The sequence below is a fragment of the Equus przewalskii genome, chromosome 1, assembly GCF_037783145.1.
Source record: "Equus przewalskii isolate Varuska chromosome 1, EquPr2, whole genome shotgun sequence".
Lineage (NCBI taxonomy): Eukaryota > Metazoa > Chordata > Mammalia > Perissodactyla > Equidae > Equus > Equus przewalskii.
Window position 1 is genome coordinate 114,087,972 of NC_091831.1, and position 20,413 is coordinate 114,108,384.

Sequence of the window (20,413 nt, forward strand, 5' to 3'; positions counted from 1 at the left end):
TGACACATCTAACAGAATGATTAAAATTAAAAAGTTACAATACCAAGTGCTGACCAGGATGTGAAGAAACTGAATCAATCACACATGGCTGGTGAGAATGTAAAATGGGACAGCTATTTGGGAAAAGAGTACAGCAATGTCTACAAACCTAGATGGAAGACCCAGCAACTGTACTTCTACAGTATTTATTCCAGACAAATAAACTTAGGTTCACACAAAAAATAATATTCAAAAGTTGTAAACAATCAGATGTCCTTCAATGCTGGTTACAAATGTGGTACATTCATATCATGGAATACTCAGCCACTGGTGATACACGCAACTACATGGAAGAATCTTAAGGGACTAATGATGAGTGCAAAAGGCCAATGTCAAAAGGTTACATAATAGACTCGGAGAACAGATTAGTGATTGCCAGGGGTTAAGGCAGCTGGGGAAGGGGGGGGCATGTATGAGTGGGGAGTGGATGAGGAAGTGAGTATGGCTATAGAAAAGGTCCCTGTCCTGTACCTTAACTGTTGCAGTGGTGACAAAAACCTACACTTGTGATAAAATCGTATGGAAATAAACACATACACAGACTTGAGAGCATGTAAAACTGGGGAAATCTGAGGAAGACAGATAAACTGTACCAAAGTCGATATCCTAGTTGTGACATTTTACTACAGTTTTGCAAGTGGTTACCCCTGGGGGAAACTCGGTGAAGGAGATAAGGCATCTAATCTGTACTATTTCTTATAACTATCTGTGAATCCACAATTATCTCAAAATAAATTTGTTTTTTTAATTTAGGAACTTCCTCCATTTAACAGAAGATAGATTTCAATTAATCTATCAACCCTATACAAAGGAAAGAGCACAGAGAAGCATCACTTGGGCTTTCAGCCACTTCTACATCTCAGGGAATTCAGTTTGATTCAACAAACACAATGGAGTGCTTAGAGAATCTTAGGATCTACCACCCACATCTGCAGAACCCCTCTTGGATCAATGATCATCACAGACGGCCACCCACAATCCAGTCAAGGAAGACAGAAAGAACTGTTCCACTGGCCATCATCACAGGCAGGAATGCTCCTCTGTTATTTGGTCTGATTTATCTTAAAACTACTAGTCAAATTTTAAAAAGAAAAAAAATCAGAAAATATGCCATGTTTAGACCTTATCTCTGGGTGGCAAGATAATGAGGATTCTTTTCCCCCTGCTTCTTTCTGCCGCTTGTACTTCCCATGTGCTATATAGAGAGCAAAAGGCAATATTACAATCAAATAAAACCGACTCTCTTAACCAGATAAAATATGACTTCTATCTGTAAATCTTTTAGTCCAGCCATCAGAGAACGAAAATCTGGAAGACAGCTACATTTTGGAAAAATACAATTTTACACAAGCTTTAAGCATTTTAGTGGCTGTTAGTTAATACCTCTTAGAAAATCTGCTGATGTATAACAATCTATTAAAAATCGTACGCCTGAAAGCACCTGCTGTAGTAAAAGACTAAGAAAATCACATTAGGAAGAAAAAAAATGAAGCATGTGAAATAGTCAGGCACTAAATATTACAATCTGACTATTCTCTATCCAGTAGCAAAACAAAACAAAACAAAAAGAACATAATGTTCAGATCCCATTTTCAAATTTAGACATGCTGATCTAAACCTTTGGCTGGCTTCTACAGAGACTGACAAAAAAGGATCTTTAAAATAATGGCACAGATCAGACAACATAACCTGTTACCATGCGAACAGACTGGCAAAGACATTCTGCAGATTATATGAAACATATGAAAGGCAAAAGCAAGGAGGAAATTTCCTAAAATGAAAAAAGGGACTATACTAAAAGCATTAATTAAATTTTCCTAAACAAAACAGCCTGAATTTTATATTTAGCTGGCGTCAGGATTCTTTCTTTATTATATTATTACCTTTTTTTGTCCACAGGAGGCAAAGAAATGCTGCTGCTTTTCCACTTAACTTTGACATTCTCCTGGAAAACAGTTCTATTCAAGGCAATGAAATATCGTTCCAAGATGACTAGCCTCTGCTTGAGTCTCAGAGCTGAAAGGGTGGTGGTGGCTGACTGGATTGCCAGAGCTTGCTGCTCTTTAACCAACACAGAAAGACATTCCTTCAGTTCATTCACATCTAGAAAACAAGATAAGAAAACATCCAATCTCTCTGTATCTTGGGCATACTTGTTGTAATATTGATAAAATGGATGATAATAATAGGTAACACATGAGTGCTTACTATGTGCCAAAAACCATTTTAAGCACTTTACACATATTAGATAAGCCTCACAGCAACCTCAAGAGGTAGTAGTGTAAGTGTATTTTATGGAGGAGGAAACTGAGGCACAGAGAACTTGCCCAAGGTGACCCAGATAAGTATGGCACATGAGACAGACCACTATTAGCCACCATAATACACCACCTCTCTGTAAATCTTGTATAAAACTTTTTAACACAAAATTATAAAGTCAGAACTTATCAGCAGCACATTTTCTAGACAGAGAGAAAAACTCATTTTCATGTTATGAAACCAAATTCAAAATAAAAACAATGTTTCAATAAAATTGCTCAGCATACATGATTCATGAAAGGTAATACATTTACTGAAATGTTTTAGAGGAAGATAAAGCACCCAGTTAGAACGTGCAATGGGCAAGTGGTATTTTATCATACTGTTATCTCTACTGTATATGTTTGAAAATTTCCATAATTAAGATTTTTTTTTAAGAACCTACAAGATAATTACATGATGAAAATAATTCAAGGGATCCTGGTCTTCCAATTAAGCATAAGCTTGCCTTAAATTGACCTCTAAATTAAGTTAAGTTGCCCTCCCCGAATCCCTTAAATCAGTACAGCTCCCAGTGGTGGCAAGAGCAGGAGGTATCTTGTGCTTGTGTTCTGTCTCTGATGTTTATTAGTCATGAGACCAATACAATCATCAGCCTGGCAGCCTCAGATCCTGAGAGACAACAGCCACACCCCTACTGACTTCCCTTGCATGGAAGACACTGGTTTTCTGGCTACCCTTTACCTCAACATGCCTTTGCTACAGGAGAGAGGGAGGTCATGGAAGGCATTAGAAGGATAGAGCTCACCACTCCCTACAGAGACCACTGGAGCAAAGACTCCCTCTCCGACCACAGGCACTATGGCACAGAGATGTGCGTTCAGGCACCAGTGGTTGGATGCTAGGTCTGGAAAGATCCACTAGCTAAGAGAGCTAACATATAGAACACTAGATGAACATGTTAAATTCCACATTGGACTCGAGATGAAGAGGCAGAAAGATTTACACACCAAGAAACATCCCTACCCTTCACCATCATCTTTGCAGTCACCCTTGGAACAGCACTGAGAGATGCCCAAGCACAGGGAACCTTCAGTGACACAGCCCTGTCAAGGATGGTTCATCTACACGTCCCCCATGGGGAATTTCTTCCAGAAAACAAATATAAGAAAAGGTTTACCTTCCTGAAGAAGTACTATGCTTTCCACTTTTAAATAATAATATCTCTCCTTTGCTTGGCTGCAAAGCCCATAGACACAGAAGTTCAAAGACAGCATCCTTGCCCTTAAGCATCTGTATGCTCCTCTTTGGATGTCCTGCCTCTGCTTACCTTGTCCCAGTCCTGACTGCCTAGTCCATCAGACATTTATTGTAGGATACTCTGAAACAAGTGGATGAGTAAATTACAAAATAGACAAACAAATCATGGAGACCATGTGGGGAGCCAACAGAACTCCCAACTCCACTCGGCAGTAATAAGCTGCAGCAAACCCTTGCTCTGCCAGAGCAGTATCACAGAAAGCCAGCTTAACAGAGTATCAGAACATAACATGAAAATATCCAAGTTTCAGTAGAAAGTCACTCACCACAACAAGAACCAGAAGGACCTCACATTGAATTTTGAAAAGACAATCAATACAATGGAAATACCAAGATGAAAGAGATGTTATAAAAATCTGACAAAGATTTTAAGGAAGCCATGATGCAAATACTTTAACGAGCAATTACAAACAGACTTCAAACGTATGAAAGAATAAAAAGCCAAAAACAAGAAAAAGAAGATTTCTAAAAAAGAAATAGAAATTTTAAAACTGAAAAATATGGTAATCAAAATTAAAAGTTCAGTGAATAACCTCAACACTAAAATGGAAAAAAAGAGCAAAGGATCAGGGAACAGAAAGACAGAAGTTGCCAAATCTAAATAACAAACTGAGAAAATACACAGGAAAAAAAGACTGACCTTAAAAATACAATAGAGGGGTTCAATAGGAGACTACATGAAGAAGAAAAAGAACTTGAAGACAGAGCAGTGAAACTCATACAATTAGAGCAACAAGAAGGAAAAAGATGAAAAAATGTGAAAACAGCTTAAGGGAATTAAAGTATAACATCAACTGGACTAACATTGGGGTCCCAGAAGAAGAAGAGAGAGAGAAAGGGGCAGAAAACTTCTATGACATAACAATGGCTAAAAACTTCCCTAATCTGAGGAAGGAAACAACATCAAGATCAAGGAGACCCACGGAGTTACAATAAGAAGACCTCAAAGGTATCATACCAAGACACTTTATAATTAAAATGTCAAAATGTAAAAACAGGAGAGAATACTAAAAGCTTCAAGAGAAAAACAACTTGTTCCATACAAAGGAACCAGCATAAAAATATCAGCAGATTTTGAAGCAGGAACTTTGAAGGAGAAGAGAGTAGCACAATATACTCAAAGTGATGAACAGAAAAAACATCCAACTAAAAATACTCTACCCAACAAAGATATCTAGAATTGAAGGAGAGATATAAGAGTTTTACAAACAAGCAAAGGCTAAAGGAGTTCATCACCACTAAAGTGGCCTTAGAAGAAATGACAAAGGTACTGCTTTAAGCTGAAAAGAAAGGGCACTAATTGGTAACAAGAAAATAGATGAAACTAAAAATTTCACTGGTAAACGTAGTCATATTGTAAAGTTAGTGGACTAATCAATTATAAAGCCAATATGAAGATTAAAAGACAAAAGAAATAAAAATAACTATGATTACAACAATTGGTTAAGGGATACACAAAATAAAATATATAAAATGTGATATCAAAGAAAGTGTGGGAAGGGGGAATAAAAATGTAGAATTTTAGAATGTATTCAAACTTATCCTATCAACTTAAAAACACTGCTATACAAACACATATACATATAAATATGAGTGTGTGTGTGTTTGAGAGAAGAAAACAGAGCCTTTAAAACAAAGGCTGTAATAAGAGACAAGGGAATTACAAAGTGATAAAGGGCTCAATGCAACAAGAGATAGAACATTTGTAAATATTTATGCACCCAACATAGTACCAATATATTAAACAAATCTTGACAGACCTAAAGGGAGAAAGAGACATCAGTAAAATAGTAGTGCAGACTTTAAAACCCCACTTACACAAAAGAACAAATCATACAAACAGAAAATCAATAAAGGAAGATCAGCCTTAAATAACACACAAGACCAGACATACTTAACAGATATATACAGAACATGCCATCCAAAAGCAAGAGAATACTCATTCTTCTCCAGAGCAAATAAAACATTCTATCAGGATAGATCCTATGTTAGGCCACAAAATAAGTATTAATAAAGTTAAAAAGACTGAAATCAAATCAAGCACCTTTTCCAACAAAAACATTATGAAAAAACAAGCCAATTACAAGAACACTGGAAAACTCACAAATATGTGGAGATTAAACAACATGCTACTGAACAACCAATAAGTCAATGAAGAAATGAAAACAGAAGTAAAACAGTACCTTGGAAAATGAAAATGGGAATACAACCAACTAAAACTTATGGTATGCAGCAAAAGCAGTTGTAAGATGCAAGTTCATAGTAATCAATGCCTGCCTCAAAAAACAAGAAATATCTGAGGAGTGATGTCAGCATTATGAAGGAGTGAGTTCTCCCATTAGACTCTCCATCCAAAGATACAATGAAAAGGACATTCATATACGAACAGAGGACATTCACACAACACAAAAGACATCTGAGAGATCCACACAGCCATATGTCTGAAGGTGGAGGTGCTGGACCTCCAAGAGGAAATGGAAGGAGATAAGGTGAGCTCCTCTCCCTCCGCCAATGGCAGTGACTGAGGGCTCTGTACCATGCAGCTCTGACAGCGGGAAGGGAGGTTCTCCATGGGAACACCATCACTCTCCAAGTTCCCTCACAGCCCAGGCTAAAGCCCCACACAGAGGTGAAAAGACACACAGAAGCAGGTGTGTATTCGTCAAGGTAGCACCCTTGGAGAGCAGATAGCAAGAGCAGCAGTGAGAATGTCCCTGGGATCATACAGGCGAAAGGAAAAACCACTCCCCAGGAACTGTGCTTCAGATCTACCAGTCAGCCAAAGTGCCGCACAGATACAAAAGAAGCCAGTAGCTGGAGCAAGTGAGCCACAAAACACGATGGGCTCAGAATACACACTGTTTGACCTCCACCAAGTGGCAGCAGGTGGAAGCTGTGACCAAGTACGATCACTGTGCACAGACACAAATACACTCCATCAAACAGCATGGAAAGAATATATTAATTCTCCAGACCCAATGGAAGATGGCAAGCACACAGAAATCAATCCTGAAGACACAGAAATTTATAATCTAAATGACAGAAAATTCAAAATAGCTATCATAAAAAAACTCAATGAGTTAAAGGAAAATGCAGATAGTTCACTGAAATCAGGAAATCTTCACAAAAGAGATTGAAACTATAGAAAAGAAGCAATCAGAAATTTTGGAGATAGAGAAACACAATGAGTGAGATAAAGAATAATCAGGACTCCATCAATAATAGAGCTGATATGACGGAGGAACAAATCAGCAGTCTTGAGGACAGAAATGCAGAACTGCTTCAGATGGAGGAGGAAAGTGAAGACTAACCAGAAATGAAGAAATTCTCCAAGAAATATCCAACTCAATTAGGAAATGAAACATAAGGATTATAGGTATTCCAGAGGGAGAAAAGAAGGAGAATGGAGCAGAAGCTTGTTCAAAGAAGTAATACCAGAGAACTTCCCAACATGGGGAAAGAGTTGGAAATACAAGAGAAAAAAGCTATCAGAACTCCTAATTATATCAATGTCAAAAGGCCTTCTCCAAAGCATACAGGGGTGAAGCTGACAAAAGATAATAACAAAGAAAAAATATTAAGGGCAGCAAGGCAGAAGAAAATAACTTAAAAAGGAAGCCCTATCAGGCTTTTAGGAGATTTCTCACAAGAAAATGTACAGGCTACAAGAGAGTGGAATGATATAGTGAAAATTTGGAAAACAAAAACTTTCAGCCAAGAATACTCTATCCAGTGAAAATTTCCTTCAGGTACAATGGAGAAATAAAGTCTCTCCCAGAAAAAGAAAAGCAAAGGGAGTTCAGCAAAACAAGACCCTGCGCACTACAAGAAATGCTCAAGAAGGCCCTCATACATGGAGAAAAGAAAAAGAAAGGGGTTACAAAGCCTCGAGCAAGTACATAAATAGGTAAATAAAATCAAGAAATTGCAGCCCTCTATCAAAACAGGTTACCAAACACCTAATTATAACATTAAAGATAAAGGAAAGGAAAACATCAAAAATTAATGTAATCTCATCATTTTAATGACAGACTAAGAACAAAAGATGGAATAAGTTGTGACAATAATAACTTAGAAAAGGAAGAGAAAGGGGCTAGAATTGGCATACTCTAAGAAAAAAAGAGACAACCAGAAAATGAACTGTCTCATCTATGAGATTTTTTATACAAACTTCATGGTAACGACTAAACAAACAATTAAAATAGAGAAACAAATGATAAATAAAGAGAAAACTAGGAAAATCATCATAGAAAACTAACAAACTGAATTGGCAGTCTGAAATATATGGCTCAAGAAACAAGGGAAAGGCAGAAGAACCAGAAAATGAGCAATAAAATGGCAGCATTAAGCCCTCATATATCAATAATCACTCTAAATGTAAATGGATTGAATTCTCCAATCAAAAGATACAGAGTGGCAGGATGGAGTGAAAAACAAGAACTAACAATATGCTGCCTCCAGAAAACACATCTCAGCTCTAAGGACAAACACATGCTCAAAGTGAAGGAATGGAAGACGATAATCCAAGCTAATGGCAAACAAAAGGAAGTAAGTGTTGCCATACTTATATCAGACAAAGTAGACTTCAAGACAAAACAGGTAATGAAAGACAAAGATGGGCAGTTTATACTGATAACAGGATACTCCAGCAAGAAGACATAACACTTATAAATATATATGCACCCAAAACAGGAGCACCAAAGTACATAAAGAAACTATTAACAAACCTAAAAGATATATTAACAAAAACAGTAATAGTAGGGCACCTTAACACCCCACTTACATAAACAGATAGATCATTCAGACAGAAAGGCAACAAGCAAATAGTGGATTTAAATGGAAAACTAGACTAGATGAACTTAATAGATATACTTCATCCAAAAATAGCAAAATATGCATTCTTCTCAACTGCACATGGAATATTCTCAAGGATAAACAATCCATTGGGTAATAAGGCAAGCCTCAATAAATTTAAGAAGATTGAAATGATATCAAGTAACTTTTCCAACCATGATGCTATGAAAGTAGAAATCAACTACAGGAAAAAAGCTAGGAAAGTGACAAATACGTGGAGACTAAACACCAGGCTACTGTAAAATGAATGGATCATTGAAGAAATTAAAGGAGAAATCAAAAAATATCTGAAGACAAATGAAAATGAAAATACTCCATACCAACTCATATGGGATGCAGCAAAAGCAGTCTTAAGAGGGAAATTCATCACAATACAAGCCCGCCTTAACAACAAGAAAAAGCTCAAATGAGCAATCTTAAACTACACCTAAAAGAATTAGAAAAAGAACAGCAAACAAAGCCCAAAGCCAGCAGGAGACAAATAAAACTTAGATCAGAAATGAATGAAATTGAAACAAACAAAAAAACAGTAGAAAAGGGTCAATGAAATAAAGAGCTGGTTCTTTGAGAAGATAAACAAAATTGACGAACCCTCAACCAGACTCACTAAAAGGAAAAGAGAGAAGGTTCAAATAAATAAAATTAGAAATGAAAAAGGAGAAATTACAATGGATACTACAGAAATACAATGGATTATAAGAGAATACTATGGAAAACAATATGCCAACAAATTGGACAATCTAAAAGAAATGGATACGGAGATCTCATCAAGATGGTGGCATAGGCACACTCTGAACTCGTCTCCTCCCATGAACACAACCAGGTTACAACTATTTTTGGAAAAATTACCCTGGATAGAAAACTGAAACCTGGATAAAAAGAACCCTCAAAAAAAGGGACAGTCCTGACTGAGGTAGAAGAGGCAGAAATTCCTTCTGGAGAGAAAAAAAAAGCCACCTTCATGAGCACTGGAGTTTCACAGCTGGCGGGGGGGGAGCAACCCTAAGGTGTGCAGCCCTCCCTGAAGGAGTGATGTCCTGAGCAGGGCCCGATACTGCTAGAAGCATCCTTCAGACTCAGCACAACTGAGACAAGGGTCTTACTATCTAGCTTTGCTGGCTATTAACTAAAAGAAATGGATAAATTCTTAGATTCATGCAACCTCCCAGAAATGAATCAAGAAGAAATAGAGAATTTGAATACACAAATCACAAGTAAAGAAACTGAAAACAGCAATGAAAAACCTCCCAAAAAATAAAATTCCAGATCAGATGGCTTCTCTGTAGAATTCTACCAAACATTCAAACAAGATTTAATACCTATCCTCCTCAAACTCTTCCCAAAAAATTCAGGAGGAGGGAACACTTCCTAACACATTCCACGAGGCCAAGATCACCCTGGTCCCAGAGCCAGACAAGGACAACACAAAATAGGAAAACTGCAGACCAATATTGATGATGAACACAGATGCAGGAATTCTTAACAAAATACTGGCAAACAAAATGGAGTGATACACTGAAAAGATCATACAGCATGATCAAGCGGGATTTATACCAGGGACAGAGGGGTGGTTCAATATCCACAAATCAATAAATGTGATACAGCAAATTAACAAAATGAGGAATAAAAACCACATGATCATCTCAATAGACGCAGAGAAAGCATCTGACAAGATCCAACATCCATTCATGATAAAAAAAAATTCAATAAAATGGGTAGAGAAGAAAAGAACCTCAACATAACAAAGGACATTTATGACAAACCCACAGCCAACATCATACTCAACAAGCGAACAATGAAAACCATCCGTCTGAGAACAGGAATAAGATAGGGGTGCCCACTCTCGCCACTCTTATTCAACATATTACTAGAGGTTTTGGTGACAGCAATCAGGCAAGAAAAATAAATAAAAGGAATCCAAAGGCAATAAAGAAGTAAAACTCTCCCTGTTGGCAGATGACATGATTCTATATATAGAAAATCCTAAAGAATCCACTGGAAAACTATTAGAAATATCAACAACTACAGCAAACTTGCAGGGTGCAAAATCAACTCAGAAAAATAAGTGGCATTTCTATATTCTAATAACAAACTAATGGAAAGAGAACTCAAGAATACAAGCCCATTGACAATCGCAACGAAAAGAATAAAGTATCTAGAAATAAATTTAATCAAGGAGGTGAAAGATCTATACAATGAAAACTATAAGACATTATTGAAAGAAATCAATGACAACATAAAGAAATGAAAAGATATTCCATGCTCATGGATTGGAAGAATAAATATAGTTAAAATGTCCACACTAACTAAAGCAATCTACAGATTAAGTGCAATCCCAATCAGAATCCCAATGACATTCTTCAGAGAAATAGAACAAAGAATCCTAAAGTTCATATGGGGCAACCAAGGACCCCAAATTGCTAAAGCAATCCTGAGAAAAAAGAACTAAGCTGGAGACATCACAATCTCTGTCTTCAAAATATACTACAAAGCTATAGTGATCAAAACAGTACAGTACTGGTACAAAAAGAGACAGACAGATCAAGTGAACAGAATTGAAAGCCCAGAAATAAAACCACACATCTATGGAGAGCTAACCTTCGACAAAGTAGCAAAGAGTATACAATGGAGAAAGGAAAGTGTCTTCCATAAATAGTGTCGGGAAAACTGGACAGCCGCATGCAAAAGAATGAGAATAGACCATTATTTTTCGCCATGCACAAAAATTAACTCAAAATGGATCAAAAACTTGAAGGTAAGACCTGAAACCATAAAACTTTCGGAAGAAAATATAGGCAGTATACTCTTTGACATCTGTTTAGAAGGATCTTTTCAAATACCATGTCTACTCACACAGGAGAAGCAAAAGAAAAAAATAAATGAGTGGGACTTCATCAGGCTAAAGAGCTTCTGCAAGGCAAAAGAGACCAGGATCAAAACGAAAAGAAAACCCACCCAGTGGAAGGAAATATTTGCAAATCATATACCTGACAAGGGGTTATTTTCCATAACACATAAAGAAGTCACATAACTTAACAACAAAAACAACCCAATCAAAAAATTAGCAGAGAATATGAACAGAGATTGTTCCAAAGAAGATATACAGATGGCCAATAGGCATGTGAAAAGATCTTCAACATCACTAACAATCATTAAGGAAACAAATCAAACCTACACTTAGATACCACCTTACACCCATGAGAATGGCTATAATCACCAAAACAAAATATAACAAATGTTGGAAATGTTGTGGGGAAAAAAGGAACCCTCATACACTGCTAGTGGAAATGCAAACTGGTGCAGCCACTATGGAAAAGACTAAGGAGACTTCTCAAAAACTTAAAACTAGAAACACCAGATCGCCCAGCTATCACACTACTAGGTATTCATCCAAAGAACTTCAAATCAACAATTAAGAGAGACTTTTACACTCCTATGTTCATTGCAGCATTATTCACAATAGCCAAGATGAGAAAGCAACCCAAGTGCCCATCGAATGAAGGATGGATAAAGAAGATGTGGTATCTATATACAATGGAATACTACTCAGCCATAAGAAAAAGACAAAATCGTCCCATTCACAAGAACGTGGATGGACGTTTAGCGTATTACGTTAAGCCAAATAAGCCACACCAAGAAAGACAAACACCATATGATGTCACTCATATGTAGAAGATAAACAAACACACAGACAAAGAGAACTGTTTAGTGGTTACCAGTGGGAAAGGAGTTAGGCCATGGGCACAAAGGGTGAAGGGGTATATTTACATGGTGACTGACAAATAATGCAGAACTGAAATTATTATGACCCAATAAAAAATTAAAAGAAACAAGAAAAATCTCTAATAAGCAACCTAACTTTATATCTCAAGGTACTAGAAAAAGAACAAGTGCAGCCCAAAGTCAGTAGAAAGAAGGAAATCACAAAGATCAAAACAAAAATAAGTTAGAGAAGGGGCCTGCCCCATGGCCAAGTGGTTAAGCTCGCGCACTCCGCTTCACTGGCCCAGGGTTTCACTGGTTCAGATCCTGGGCACAGACATGGCACCACTCACCAGGACATGCTGAGGCAGCATACCGCATAGCACAATCAGAGGCACTCACAACTAGAATATACAACTATATACCAGGGGGACTTTGGGGAGAAGAAGAAGGAAAAAAAAGTTAGAGAATAAAAAGACAATAGAAAAGATCAATGAAACCAAGAGCTAGTTCTTTGAAATGACAAACAAAATTGACAAACATTTAGCTAAAGAAAAAAAGAAACAGGACTCAAAAAAATAAAATCAGAAACAAAAGAGACATTACAACTGATACCAAAGAAATACAGAAGATTATAAGATTATACTATGAACAATTATATGCGAACAAATTGAACAACCTGGAAGAAATGGATAAATTCCTAAAAATATATGATCTTCCAAGACTGAATCAAGAAGAAATAGCTAATCTAAACAGACATGATTACTAGCAAGGAGATTGAATCGGTAATCAAAACTTCCCAAGAACAAAAGTTCAGAACCAGATGGCTTTGCTGGTGAATTCTTCCAAACACTTCAGGAAAAATTAACGGCAATCCTTCTCAAACTCCATGATCAAGTGGGATTTATTCCAGGGATTCACAGATGATTCAAGATCAGCAAATAAATTAATGTGATTTAATATTAACTTAACAAAATGAAGAGTAAAAATCGTATGACCATCTCAATAAATGCAGAAACAGCATTTTACAAAATTCACCATCCATTTACCAAAAACACTCTCAACAAAGTGGGTACAGAAAGAACGTACCTCAACATAATAAAGACCATATATGACACGTCCACACCTAATATCATACTCAGTCATGACAAGCTGAAAGCTTTCCCTCTAAGATCAGGAGTAAGATAAGGATGCCCACAATCACTATTCTTATTCAACATAATATTGGAAGTCCTATCTAGAGCAATTAGACAAAAAAAACAGAGAAAGATATAAAAGGCATCTGAACTGGAAAGAAATAAATCTGTCACTGTTTGCAGATAACAATATTATATAGGAAACCTTAAAGACACCACCAAGAAATTGATCAATCTAATGAACAAATTCAGTAATGCTGCAGAACACAAAATCAATACAAGAAAATCTGTTCCATTTCTATACACTAATAATGAACTATTGGAAAGAATTAAGAAAACAATCCTATCTACAATTGCACTAAAAAGAACAAAATATCTAGGAATTAATTTAACCAAGGAGGTGAAAGACTTATACTCTGCAAACTATAAGACATTGTTGAAAGAAATTGAAGACACAGATAAATGGAAACTTATTCTGTGCTCAAGGTTGGAAGAATTAATAGTGTTAAAATGTCCATACTATCCAATGCAATCTACATATAACAGGGAAATCACTTTCAAAATTCCAGTGGCATTTTTCATAAAAATAAAATAAACAGAGTCATCCCTGATGGCCTACTGGTTAAAGTTTAGCATTCTCACCACTTTGGTTACCCAGGTTCGATTCCCAGTTGCAGAACCATACCACCTGTCAGTTGCCATGCTGTGGTGATGGCTCACAAAGAAGAACTACAAGGACTCACAACTAGGATATACAACCATGCACTGGGGCTTTGGGAAGGGAAAAAAAGGGGGGGAAAGACTGGCAACAGATGTTGGCTCAGGACAAAGCCTTCCCTGAAAAAGAAAAAGTTATATGTATAGAACAAACAATCCTAAAATTTGTATGGAACCACAAAAGACCCCTGATATCCAAAGCAATCCTGAGAAAAAAGAACCAAGGTGGAGGCATCACAATCCCTGACTTCAAAATGTACTACAAAGCTATAGTGATCAAAACAGCATGCTACAAACAGCCACAAAGATCAATGAAACAGAACTAAAAAGCCCAGAAGTAAAACCGTGCATCTATGGACAGCTAGTCTTCAACAAAGGTGCCAAGAACAAAGAATAGAGAAAAGATAGTCTCTTCAACAAATGGTGTTCGGAAAACTGGACAGTCACATGCAAAACAATGATGGTAGACCACTATCTCACCATACACAAAAATAAACTCAAACTGGTTCAAAGACTTGAAGATAAGTCCTGAAACCATAAAACCCCTGGAAGATAATACAGGTAGTACACTCTTTGACATCGAACTTAAAAGGATCTTTTCAAATACATGTCTTCTCAGAGAAGGGAAACAAAAGAAAAAATAAACAAGTGGGTCTTCATCAGACTAAAGAGCTTTGGCAAGGCAAAAGAAACTAGGATCAAAACAAAAAGACAGCCCACCAATTCAGAGAAAGTATTTGCAAATCATATATTTGACAAGGGGTTAATCTCCATAATATATAAAGAACTCATACAACTGAATAACAAAAAACCCAACAGCTGGATCAAAAAATGGGCAGAGGATATGATCAGATATTTTCCCAAAGAAGATAAACAGATGGCCAATAAACACATGAAAAGATGTTCCACATCACTCATCATGAGGGAAATGCCAATCAAAACTACACTAAGATACCTCTTTACACCTGTTAAAATGGCTATAATCACTAAGACTAAAAACAACAAATGTTGGCGAGGTTGTGGACAAAAGGGAACCCTCATACACTGCTGGTGGGAATGCAACTGGTGCAGCCACTATGAAAACAGTAGGGAGGGAGACACCTCAAAAAACTAAAATTAGAAATACCTTATGACCCAGCTATCCCACTACTGGGTTTCTACCCAAACAACTTGAAATCAACAATCCCAACTAACAATATGTATCCCTAATTTCACTGCAGCACTCTTCACAATAGCCAAGACATGGAAACAATCCAAGTGCCCATCGACCAAGGATTGGATAAAGAAGATGTGGTATATATATATATGTATATATACAATGGAATACTACTCAGCCATTAAAAAAGACAAAATCATCCCATTTGCAACAACATGGATGAACCTGGAGGGTATTATGCTAAGTGAAATAAACCAGACTGAGAAAGACAAACACCAGATGATTTCACTCATATGTGGAATATAAACAAACACATAGACAAAGAAAACAGTTCAGTGGTTACCAGGGGAAAGGGGGTGAGGGTGAAGGGGGTGAAGGGGAGCACTTTTGTGGTGACAGACAAGAAATAATGTACAAGGGCCGGCCCCATGGTCAAGTAGTTAAGTCCGTGCACCCAGCTCCAGTGGCCCAGAGTGTTGCCAGTTCAGATCCTGAGTGTGGGCATAGCACCACTCATCATGCCATGCTGAGATGACGTCGCACACGGCACCACCAGAGGCACTCACAAGTAAAATATACAACTATGTACTGGGGGGCTTTAGGGAGAAGAAGAAGAAAAAGAAAAAATGATTGGCAACAGATGTTAGCTAAGGTGCCAATCTTTAAAGAAAATAAAAAAGAACGTACAACGGAAATTTCACAACAATGTAAAGTATTATGAACTCAATAAATAAAAAATAATTTAAAAAACACTCCATGACCAAAGAAACCCTCCATCTGTGGTATCTAGAAAATGAATGCCAGATCAAGCTTTCCAAAGTAGCAGAATCTCAGTAGATCACAATACCTGGTTGCTTGCCCCATACCCAGCTCTCTAAGATTGATTTGGCTCTATATGCAGGTGCAGGCATTTCTTCTTCATCCTTTTTCTCTTTGTCATTCAAATCTTCTTTCTTTGTTCCACTTTGAGTATCAACACCATCATCTAGAAAATTAAAAATTAAAAAAAAATCTATAAATTGCTTTCCAAAATGTAACATCCACTTGCCAGTCTCTTCATGAATGTCACTCCCAGAAATGGAAAGGTTAAGTTACAACACTTATCATTAACTGAATGTTTGGTGATTTAAAAAAATTACATCAATCATCACTACAACAGGTACACTGTGAATGTTACTAAGTAATGAATAAAAAATTCATTACTTACTAAGTAATGCATGGCCCAGTGACCCTTATAATAAAGAAGTCAATATATCACTCAAATTATTCTTTGAAGCATGTCTTCCAAAATATTCCCTCAATTCTCCAATACATTTCACAAAGAAGTTAGTCTTTGATATTTACCTACTTGAATTTTCCATTAATTGCTTTTATCCAACAATACCCAATTGCAGTGTGTCCATGGGAAGGAAAGATATGGCATGAGAGTATGATTCAAACATAATTTTTAGGGGGCCGGCCCCATGGCCTAGTGGTTAAGTTCGCATGCTCCGCTGCGGCGGCCCAGGGTTTCACTGGTTCGGATCCTGGGCGCAGACATGGCACCACTCATCAGGCCACACTGAAGCAGTGAGGTGTCCCAAGTGCCACAGCTGAAAGGACCCACAACTAAAATATATACAACTATGTACTGGGGGGATTTGGGGAGAAAAAAAGAAGGAAAAAAAAAAAGATTGGCAACAGTTGTTAGCTCAGGTGCCAATCTTAAATAAATAAATAAATAAATGTTTAACTCTACACATTGCCCTACTTCACCACCAAGTGAGAACCACTGCTACACAGGGCCACCACCATTCACAGAGTATAATTCAGGAGCATTGGGACACAAAAGAAAAGTTGAAAACCATGACTTTTGGCCACTGACAATTTAAAGTTTCAATTAAGAACAAATGTCATGGAACTCCATACATATCAAGTGAAGAGAGGACTGATCTGAACCTTGAAGTGTAATCATGTCCTATCCTAGAAGGCCCTTACTAAATGAATTTTTTAAATGACATAATTAGAAGTACACATCTAAATGTGTGAAAGAGATTACATCGTATTACAAACAGTAGGGATATCTAAAAATATCTAAAACCAACAGGGACAAATATTCAAGAAACTCCTACATTCTATAGAAAAATATCAGACATCCAATAGAGGGAGTCCCAAATGGCTAACGCTATGAAGAGATACTCAAACTCATGTTTAGAAAAATATAAATTAAAACAATACAATACTACTTTACACTCATCAAATTGGCAACTGTTAGAAAGCTAAAACATAAGTTCCAAGATAGGATTTTTTTTTTCCTTTTTCATCTGGTTTTGTTCATTGATATATCCCAAGTGCCAAGAACAACACATGCCAGAGAGTAAGCCCTCGATGATATGTTCAATAACTAAATGATGCCAAGTGTTGATAGAAAGACAGGGCTCGAGACACAAATCTTCAGGCACAGCTGACAGGAGGGCAGATCCTGCAGCCAGACTGGACAGTAATCTAGTGTGACTGAGTTATATGGAACGTCCTCCAATCCCCTCCAGGGGTTATGCCTGCAGAGCTCTCGCACAGGTCACATTTAGGAGGATGCAGAGGACAGAAAGCCACAGCAGTCATACCTGCCATGGATACAACTTAAAAGTACAGTGCTGAATGGCAAAGGGAACAGACTCAGGGTTAAGGAACCACAAATTCCATTTACACAAATTAAAAATTCATGCATGTTGAACACTAGTATGTTTTATAGTGACATAAAAACAAAAGGATACACAAATACAGCCATGCACCACATAACAATGTTTCAGTCAATGACAGACCGCATATATGACAGTGGTCCCATAAGATTAGTACCATATAGCCCACATGTGTAGCATGCTATACCATCTAGGTTTGTGTAAGTACACTCTATGATGTTCACACAATGAAATCGCCTAATGATGTATTTCTCAGAACGTGTCCCCATCGTTAAGTGATGCGTGACTGTACAATATAAAAGAAAACATTTAAAAAGATGGATTTGGATATTGGTGTGCCTGGAACTGGGGAGTGTAATTAACTCAACTCTCTGAGGCCCAAGAAAGCGTCCTCGTCACTGGTACACTTCATGTGTCCCATTCTTTCAATCTCCTGCCACAGCTATTCTTAATGGCACCTCTCTTGTTTACGTGTTTACAGAAATATCCAACAAGCCCCTGGGAATTAAATAAGATGTTTTTTGCAACGTGTACATCTTTATACATTACAAATGTAAAATCACATAGCACCTCTAAATTAAGCACTGCAGATTTGCTTAAATCATAGAAAAAGTCAGGGTTGGAATCAGGTTCTCAACCTGCACTGTACACCAGAAGCATGGGGTGAGGGAGATACACATGCACGCATGCACATGCACACACACACACACGCACACACGCACGCACGCATGCATGCATTTTTAATTTCAAGCCTGAATTCTATCGTCTGAGATTTTGATTCAGTTGATCTGGAATGTGGCCTAGGCAGTAGCATTTCTAAGTTCCCAGGTACGTCTAATATTCAGCCAGGATTAAGGGCCACTGACATAGAAGATAAAACACTACTAAGACAACGCAAATGTAACTGACTAAACAACAATGGTAGTTTTGGATACCAGCGCCACTCTTAATGTAACAAATTAAGGCCACAGAGAAGTAAATAAAGCTTTTTAAAAAAAATAGGACATTCAGATATCACCTTATATCCATTAGAATGGCTATAATCACCAAGATAAGAAATAACAAATGTTGGAAAGGATGTGGAAAAAAGGGAACCCTCATACACTGCTGTTGGGAATGCAAACTGGTGCAGCCACTGTGGAAAACAGTAAGGAGATTTCTCAGAAAATTAAAAATAGAAATACCATACTTATGCACCTCTATGTTCACTGCAGCATTATTCACAACAGCCAAGATGTGGAAGCAACCCAAGTGCCCAACGACCAATGACTGTATAAAGAAGCTGTGGTATATATATATACACAATGGAATACTACTCAGCCATAATAAAAGACAAAATCATCCCATTTGCAACATGGATGGACCCTGAGGGTATTACGTTAAGCAAAACAAGCCAGATACAGAAAGAGAAATACTGTATGATTTCACTCATATGTGGAAGATAAACTAACACATGGACAAAGAGAACTGATTAGTGGTTACCAGAGGGGAAGAGGGTTGGGAGGTGGACATAAGGGGTAAAGGGGCACATTTATATGGTGAATGACAAATAATAATGTACAACTGAAATTTTACAATGTTATAAACTATTTTAACCTCAATAAAATAAAAAGAGAGAGAGAGACTGAAAACTGCACACACACAAAATTATAACGTAGTAATTCTGGAAGTCAGCTTCTTCACCCTCCTTAGTGTTTGCTTTTGTTGCCTACTCTGGGTTGTAGTTGTTTTGTTTGTTTATCGACTTTCTTAAGATATTTTTGTAAAGACTATTTTTTGTCATGTGTGGAAAAGGCGAGGCTGCAACAGAAGATGGTTTTGATGCACCAGCCTCTGGGTTTTGGGCCCAGTGCTCTTCTACTGGGCCACTCTGTGGCCCACACCTCTATCACAACAAAGATCCTAATCCCCAGGGTTGTAGGGAAAACACCTGTTGGGCAGCTGAGGGAAGAGCAGAGGTTAATTCAAGACCAACTTAAGTCCAGGGTACTTAAACCCTATAAAGTAACCTTTGCCACGTGGGCAGCCCCCAACATTGACCAAATACTGATTTGAGGTTCTCTGGAGGAAAAACAAAATTAAATTGGAACAAAACTCCACAATTTGACCCAATTGGGACTCCAAAGTTTACTGAAAGAATTTATGCAACAAAAAGATAAAAGGGCTTTTATGCCTCTATGATACAGGTTCTGAATTAACTTTAATATCTGCTGAAATGCACCAATTGGCAAACCTTCATGGATTTAAATCAATACTGGGGCTCAAATTACACTTATAACTGGAGATCCCACTAAATTTAAACAATGTATCCCCTATAATCTTAGGGGAGTTACTACATATAATCTAGGGGACAAATAGGTATGTCTCACCTTAACCAGCAGAACTATTGTCTTGTCTAAATTCCTACAGTTATAGCACTCACTGCCCTACGATATCCCATAGTGAACATCCACCCTGACACAATGAGTAATAAATTAAAATTAAGTCTTTAGAAATTACAAATTGGCTTGACAAATATGGGACCTGTTATGAGTTGAATTATGTCCCCAGAA

At 37.3% G+C, this 20,413-nt stretch overlaps 1 protein-coding gene across 6 annotated transcripts in view; it reads right to left on the reverse strand.

Moving 5' to 3' along the window:
• The window catches only part of HERC2 (HECT and RLD domain containing E3 ubiquitin protein ligase 2), a 256,324-nt gene that overhangs the window by 188,197 nt on the left and 47,714 nt on the right, over window positions 1-20,413 (reverse strand). For all 6 annotated transcript variants that reach the window (XM_070572331.1, XM_070572323.1, XM_070572302.1 and 3 more), the window contains exons 4-5: window positions 16,031-16,168; window positions 1,923-2,142 (exon numbers count right to left, since the gene is read on the reverse strand). In XM_070572331.1, the coding sequence (XP_070428432.1) occupies window positions 1,923-2,142; window positions 16,031-16,168 (358 nt within the window). The remainder of the gene's footprint in view (window positions 1-1,922; window positions 2,143-16,030; window positions 16,169-20,413) is intronic.